The 8020-nt window shown below is 26.7% G+C and overlaps 1 protein-coding gene across 4 annotated transcripts in view; it reads right to left on the reverse strand.

Annotated features, from left to right (window-relative positions):
* The window catches only part of LOC148305042 (matrix metalloproteinase-16-like), a 92664-nt gene extending 90214 nt beyond the window's left edge, over nucleotides 1–2450 (reverse strand). For all 4 annotated transcript variants that reach the window (XM_088267312.1, XM_088267315.1, XM_088267314.1 and 1 more), the window contains exon 1: nucleotides 1717–2450. In XM_088267312.1, coding sequence (XP_088123438.1) covers nucleotides 1717–1899 — 183 coding nt within the window. In that variant the 5' untranslated portion in view covers nucleotides 1900–2450. The remainder of the gene's footprint in view (nucleotides 1–1716) is intronic.
* Between the last annotated feature and the right edge of the window lie 5570 nt (nucleotides 2451–8020).

Here is an 8020-nt window from a genome sequence, read left to right on the forward strand (position 1 = left end):
AATGCCCAAAAAATGTACTATATCCCAGCAAAAGAGGCATATTTTTAACTTAATATTTACGATCTACAGAGCAGAAAGTGTTGTTTTTTTATTTTGAAGAAAAGGTAGAGTTTAATTTTTTTTATATACTTTATATTTTTCAAATGGAGAAAAATCCTCCAGGTTTTACTCAAAAAGATCTGTTGCACAGTAAAAAGTTCAATAAGTGGCTTGATATTTAGTTTTAATATATTTTATTGTATTTTTAAACTTTAAAAACGTTTTACTGAAAAATCAAGTTTTTTGATTTATGACGTTCTTGAAAGGAGTGAGCGATTAGATATCTGTAAAAATGGATAGATATATCCATAAACTGACTGCCGAATCAATTCTTGAAACAAGATTTTTTTAATAAATAAATTTGAAAACATATATACATTTTGGCATTAAGTCCATGATATATTGCATACATATATGAGTAGAAAAATATTAAGTTTATTATTTTTATAGGTTTGCCTCCATAGTGTAATGGTTTGCGCGCTAGGCTACCATGCTGGAAGTCCCGGGTTCGATTCCCAAGAGGGTCAAAATAAATATTAGTGATTTTTCAGTCTATTACTACCAGTCCAGACATGAAGCGGAAGGCTGATCGCCTTTCCATCGTATATTTAACGTTATCAAGATAACACAGTTTCTATACGATGCAGTGCCCTATGCACCATTGGGTGCGGATAAGGGTTAGAAGGATTTTTATAGGTACTTTAAGTGGTCCTTTAAATAATGGATATATGAATATTAAAATACTTTTACGTATGATGTATGAAAATTGAGATCATCGAAGTACGTAATCAATTTTTTAGGTTCTCATAAGTGATGCATTGAATACATTAGAAATCATTGAAACTAATCTAGGCGTTGTGGTTATATTTTTTTTTATCAAAGAAAACTATGCGATATTTTAGATTGCATTTACGATTTGTCGATACCCCACAGTTTACTAAATAAATTATTACATTAAAAGCCTTGTTAACTTTGTGGTATGGTAATATAACACTGTTCTTATTATTCATCGTTCACTTTGTGTAAAACCACTTGAAATTTAAGGATTTTTTTAAAATTTTAAGTGGTATTACACAAAGTAAACGACGAATGATAAGGAGATTGTTTTGTATCATATTCCTGTTCATTAGTCTCGAGATATCAATATTTATATATGTTTAAAGGGTGAATATTTTGATAATCAAAAGATGACCACATAAAATTTCAAGAATTTCTTAAAATTTAAGTGGTGTTACACAAATTGAACGATGAATGATATAAAAAAAAAATGATTTTATATTCCTCTTCATTTGTCTTGCGATATCAATATTTATATACGTACACGTGAAAAGCGTTTGACACTTAAAATTTCAAGAATTTCTTTAAATTTAAGTAGTGTTACACAAATCGAACGATGAATGATAAAATAAGTGTTTTTTTTATATTTTATATTCACTTTCATTTGTCTTGCGATATCAATATTTATATATTTATATATACGTACACGCGAAAAGTGTTTAACACTTAAAATTTCAAGAATTTCTTAAGTAGTATTACACAAAGTGAAAGATGGATGATGCGGAAAGTGTTTTGTTTTCTTTCAAATTCTTCTTTATTTGTAAAGAGATATCAATATGTATACATACAGGTTTAAAGGAGTGAATATTTTGATAAATAAAATAATAAAGATAGACTTACCATTGCTTGTGTGTCGCTTGTAATTGGTGCTGAATTCGATCTTGAAATAATTGCAAACAGTACTAAACTAAGAAGTAAATAAATGCTGGGTCTCCCTAAGGAGGACGTCATCTTTCGCCGTACAGGAACGATTGTGTGGCGCATCCTAGTTCCCGACAAATTGCTAGCCTCTATACAAATCATTACTCCTAAAGATAAGCAAGCATAGATATGTCTTGGCGTTTTTATCTCCAAGCCTCTTGGTCAAATATTTGCGTAATTCTGTCAAGTTTCGAAATCCCTAGCGGGTGTCGTACTCTCGACAGTTGCGATATTGTCACGATCTATTAATTTCGCTATATTTTCGGCACCGGATCGATTTGACTCGTTTGCAAATCGATTGCTGTACTCGCGTTATTCAATATGTTCAAAAAAAAACTCGTGTTATTTAATATATTCCAAAAAAAACGCGGTGAAAATCCAGCGGAGTACTCGTCTTCAGCGCGAACGCACGGCGCGCGGGAAAACCGAAAAGCGCGAATTTCACTGACAACTTTTTTTTCGTATCGCGTTTGCGTCGTGATTCGAGGGGAGTTTGTATTAAATTCCCGTTTAGTTATCTGTATATTCAAAATGACAAACTAAGAAGCCGCAAACTAAGTATCTAAACAGGACTTGCAAACGACCGCTTAATTCGAGTTTGACGGAGCAGCGTAGCTAGTACGTCCTCTCCCGATCAAAGCACTCACTGAACTGAGGCAGAGCGGGCCGGCTCGCTTATAATATACCGGCACAGTCATACCGAGAAATAATTCTTTTTTTGAATTTATTTCTTAACGACAAATTATTACAGGGAACATTCAAACAAACGTTTACTATAGTTATACGAACGTATTAATTTGTTCGATTCTTCAACATAAGAAAATTCAAAGAAATAAACGTTTATTATACTTATACGAACGTTTTAATTTGTTCGATTCGTCAATATAAGAACATTCAAACAAATAAACGTTTATAAGAACTTTTTAATTTGTTCGATTCTTCAACATAAGAACATTCAAAGAAAAAACGTGTATTTAGTTTTACAAACGTTTTAATTTGTGCAATTATTTAACATAAGAACATTCAAACAAATAAACGTTTATAAGAACTTTTTAATTTGTTCGATTCTTCAACATAAGAACATTCAAAGAAAAAACGTTTATTTAGTTTTACAAACGTTCAAACAAATAAACGTATTTAAGAACTTTTTAATTTGTTCGAACGTTTTAATTTGTTCGATTCGTCAATATAAGAACATTCAAACAAATAAACGTTTATAAGAACTTTTTAATTTGTTCGATTCTTCAACATAAGAACATTCAAAGAAAAAACGTTTATTTAGTTTTACAAACGTTTTAATATGTGCGATTATTTAATTTAAGAACATTCAAACAAATTAACGTCTTTAAGAACTTTTGAATTTGTTTCGTTCTTTAATGTACTTAAATATAGGAACATTTAAATAAATAAACGTTTATTATAGTTTTACAATAATTAAACAATACCTTTTCTTCAAAATGTAAAAACAACATTTTCTGCCCTGAGGTGGGTAAATATTATGATAAAAATATACCTATTTTGCTGGGATAAAGTATATTTTCTAGGCATAACGAAAACATGCACAGCTGAAAAACGACGTTTTTATTTATTTATGACGTTCTTGAAAGGAGTGAGCGATGTATGTATAATAATCTCGATGAGTGAATTCCATTTCTCATTTTGGGACACGGGATAAAGGTTAACAAGACTGAAAAACGAGTAAGAAAAAACAGGGCAAAATGTAAAATATAAAGCAGTAGATGGTATAATAAAAAGAAATTATACTAATACGAACGTTTTAATTTGTTAAATTCTTCAAATACTGAAATATAGATACATTCAAACAAATAAATGATTATTATTATAGTTATAAGAAACAATATTGTGTTTTTCAGAGTAGGAATGATAACTTTGCCTTCGAATACTTAACAGTCGGTGCCTTACACACCATTGAGTGTAGAGATTTTCCTTCCAATGAAAATACGCACGTTTTCATAGAACTCGTAATTTTGTTTATTTTTAGTAAATTTGTTTAATAATCTGACCGATGTTTATATTATGGAAATCCCCGTGTACTGTTTATATTTACAAAAAAATACATATAACTTTATTGTTGATAGTTTATTATAACAATAATTACGTATGGACTATTTAATTATTAATATTTCTATTTATTTATTCTACCAGACACTGGATTTTTCACCCTATGGTTAATTGAAGGAAGCTTTATGCAACATTGACCATTTTACCCATGATTGACAATCACAGTACTAAAATAAAAATAACTGGTTAAATTATTAAAATAATATAATAAATAAAACCCTTATCCGCACCCCAATGGTGCATAGGGCACTGTGTCGTATAAACGCAGTGTTATCTTGATCGTTAACACATGAACGAAAGGTGATCAGCCCTCCACTTCAGCTACCAGTCCAGGGTAATATTGAATAAATATTACAGTGAAAAATCACTGATACTTTTTAAATTATAAGCTACATAAAAATTAAAAATCATATTTTATTTCAAATATTATCTCATGTGTATGATTACAATCCAGGATTCGGACCTCACATACTAATATAAGAGTTTCTGCTTAATAAAAAGCTTCTTTACATCTCACCAATAGATGTCTCTAGTGAAGTTTGTGTGGTTTGTGTGGTGTGAAGTGAAGTCTCTAGTGTGGTTGTCAATAATGGGTAGAATTGGTGAATGTTACACGTGTGTAAAGTGATCACTTAAACCAGCCGATGACGGTCGTCAGCCCCGTAAATGCCCAGACTTCCATATTCTTCTTCATCTTTGATGAGATGTTAAAAAATAATATAATAATCATATTTTCAGGCGTTTCAGGCTAATAAAGTGATCACTTAACCACCCTATGACAGGTCACAAGCCCTGTATATACCCAGAAATCCATATTCTTCTTCAACTATGTTCATTTGTCAAAATTTAATTGTGCATACATTTTTTTGTTTGACTTTCTACCATTATATTTTCTACCAGATTAAAACAGGTCTGCCATAATAATGTTAACGAGACAAATTTGAGATAAATATTTATCACCAAAAAGCCCGCCTGTACAGGACAATGTCCGCCAGGCAGCTTATAAAAATATAAATTATGAAAAATTTAATTAAAATTTTGAATTATTGAATTCATTTTTATTTTTCATTACCTCCCTTGAAGATTCTTAACACACGTGGTTTGTTTACGAGCACTTTAAGACCCTAATATATCGAAACTAGTTTTATTCAGCCAATGGTAGCGAAAAGTTTGACGACTGTCGGTGGTTAAAAAGTTTTTTTTTTGTAAATTCTCTGTCCATCAAAATCTTATGAAAATAAAGGCTCTAGATCGAGAGAGCTCTAGATCGCTTTTAATGCAAGGTTTTCAATAAACATATATATTTATATATATATATATATATATATATATATATATATATATATATATATATATATATATATATATATATATATATATATATATATATTTATATATATATATATATATATATTTATATATATATATATATATATATATATATATATATATATATATATATATATATATATATATTTATATATATATATATATATATATATATATATATATATATATATATATATATATATATATATATATATATATATATATATATATATATATATATATATATATATATATATATATATATATATATATATATATATATATATATATTTATATATATATATATATATATATATATAAATATATATATATATATATATATATATATATATATATATATATATATATATATATATATATATATATATATATATATATATATATATATAATATATATATATATATATATATATATATATATATATATATATATATATATATATATATATATATATATATATATATATATATATATATATATATATACATATATACATAAATATATATATATATATATATATATATATATATATATATATATATATATACATATATACATAAATATATATATATATATATATATATATATAACGTGGTAATATTTTCCTTTTGAAAATTAAGTGTAAATAATATGTAAAGTGGGTGTATAATAATAAAATAAACAATGTGTTGCTTTGTAATTAAAGTTTATTCTTAATTTATCTTTATAATAATTTTTATATCTATCTATCTATCTATCTATCTGATTCTGACAGTTAATAATATTATCGGAAGTCTTTTGTTTTATTCTGAGCTGGAACTGTTTTGTGTAGGTACTATTTGTAAGTACTTAATAAAATGTATAGGTAGGTACCTAGTTATTTTATTATATCTCCCCCCTTGGGGAAGAAAATTCATAGTAAAATTTTCACTCGTCCTCCGGATCATCTTCTTGTAGTGAAGGGATTGGTATAAGTTTAGTGATATGATAAAGTTTTTTTTTTTTTTTTTTTTCTTTCTTTCTTTTTTCCTTCTTTTTTTTCTTTCTTTTTTTTCTTTCTTGTTTTTTTTTCTTTCTCTCTTTTTTTTTTTCTTTTTTCCGTTCTTTTTTTTCTTTCTTTTTTTTGTATTTTCTTGACCCTTTTGAAGTAGACACAGTTTTTTTTCAATCCATTTGTTTTTTTCTTTTGAATTCCTTCATTTTTATTCTGATCTCTTAAAGTATCTTCTAATTTAACCAAATTTACAACTTTTAATTGTTCATCTGCATTTTCATTCGAGTTTAATACTGGATTCCTGCTTAGACAATCTACTTCTAAATTCTTCTTTCCTGGAATATATTTTATTTTATCTTTCGTAGAAGTTTTTTCTACTTTATTTTTATTTTCATTTTTCAAGCACTGTTTCTGTGTTATTTGTATGTCTTCATTTTTATTCTGATCTTTTAAAATATCTTCTAATTTAACCAAATTAACAACTTTTAATTGTTCATCTGCATTTTCATTCGATTTTAATACTGGATTCCTGCTTAGACAATCTACTTCTAAATTCTTCTTTCCTGGAGTATATTTTATTTTATCTTTCGTAGAAGTTTTTTCTACTTTATTTTTATTTTCATTTTTCAAGCACTGTTTCTGTGTTATTTGTATGTCTTCATTTTTATTCTGATCTTTTGAAATATCTTCTAATTTAACCAAATTTACAACTTTTAATTGTTCATTTGCATTTTCCTTCGATTCTAATACTGGATTCCTGCTCATACAATCAGCTTCGAAATTCTTCTTTTCTGGAGTATATTTTATTTTATATTTTGTAGAAATTTTTTCCACATTATTTTTATTTTCATTCTCCAAGCACTGTTTCTGTGTAATTTGTAAATCTTCATTTTTATTATTAATCTTATCATCCTCCTTTGTTTTAAACCAGCACGTTGCTTCAGAGTGATATCGAGTTCCCTTATTTAAATTTGCACAAATCTTACATGGACTTTTATCTTTAATTTTATCACTAGTTCTTAGATTTCCACGTCTTCTTTGATTATCTTCTAATCGTTTTCTTTGATCATCTTCTAATTTTTCTCTCTCACTCCGAACATATTGTAGTAATTGTTTTAATATATCTAATGTTTCATAATCCATTTCCAATTAACAAAATTGTCGTTTTATAACGTGGTAATATTTTCCTTTTGAAAATTAAGTGTAAATAATATGTAAAGTGGGTGTATAATAATAAAATAAACAATGTGTTGCTTTGTAATTAAAGTTTATTCTTAATTTATCTTTATAATAATTTTTATATCTATCTATCTATCTATCTATCTGATTCTGACAGTTAATAATATTATCGGAAGTCTTTTGTTTTATTCTGAGCTGGAACTGTTTTGTGTAGGTACTATTTGTAAGTACTTAATAAAATGTATAGGTAGGTACCTAGTTATTTTATTATATATATATATATATATATATATATATATATATATATATATATATATATATATATATATATATATATATGTCAAATGAGATGTCAAATTGTGACTAATCATTTTTTTTAGGGGATAATTATTACTTCACTTACATTTATTTATTTAAACATACAAACATAAGTCACAAATGTATCGTAGTCGTACGGGAGAAAGTGACCAACTAACAAAACGTAAAATGTTCAGGAGGGCAATTTAAGTCACTTTTGCTTGGCAAGAAAATAATCATCAACGCAGTTGGTCATTTTAAACAAGTCAATGTATTATACTTCCAAGTTTAAAATCCTTTGGGATTTTTTCAGGGCAATATTAAGCTAGTAAGATATCAAA

Source organism: Brachycentrus maculatus, unplaced genomic scaffold (assembly GCF_059751285.1).
Source record: "Brachycentrus maculatus isolate JH-2025_06_01 unplaced genomic scaffold, ASM5975128v1 h1tg000290l, whole genome shotgun sequence".
In the NCBI taxonomy this organism is placed as follows: domain Eukaryota; kingdom Metazoa; phylum Arthropoda; class Insecta; order Trichoptera; family Brachycentridae; genus Brachycentrus; species Brachycentrus maculatus.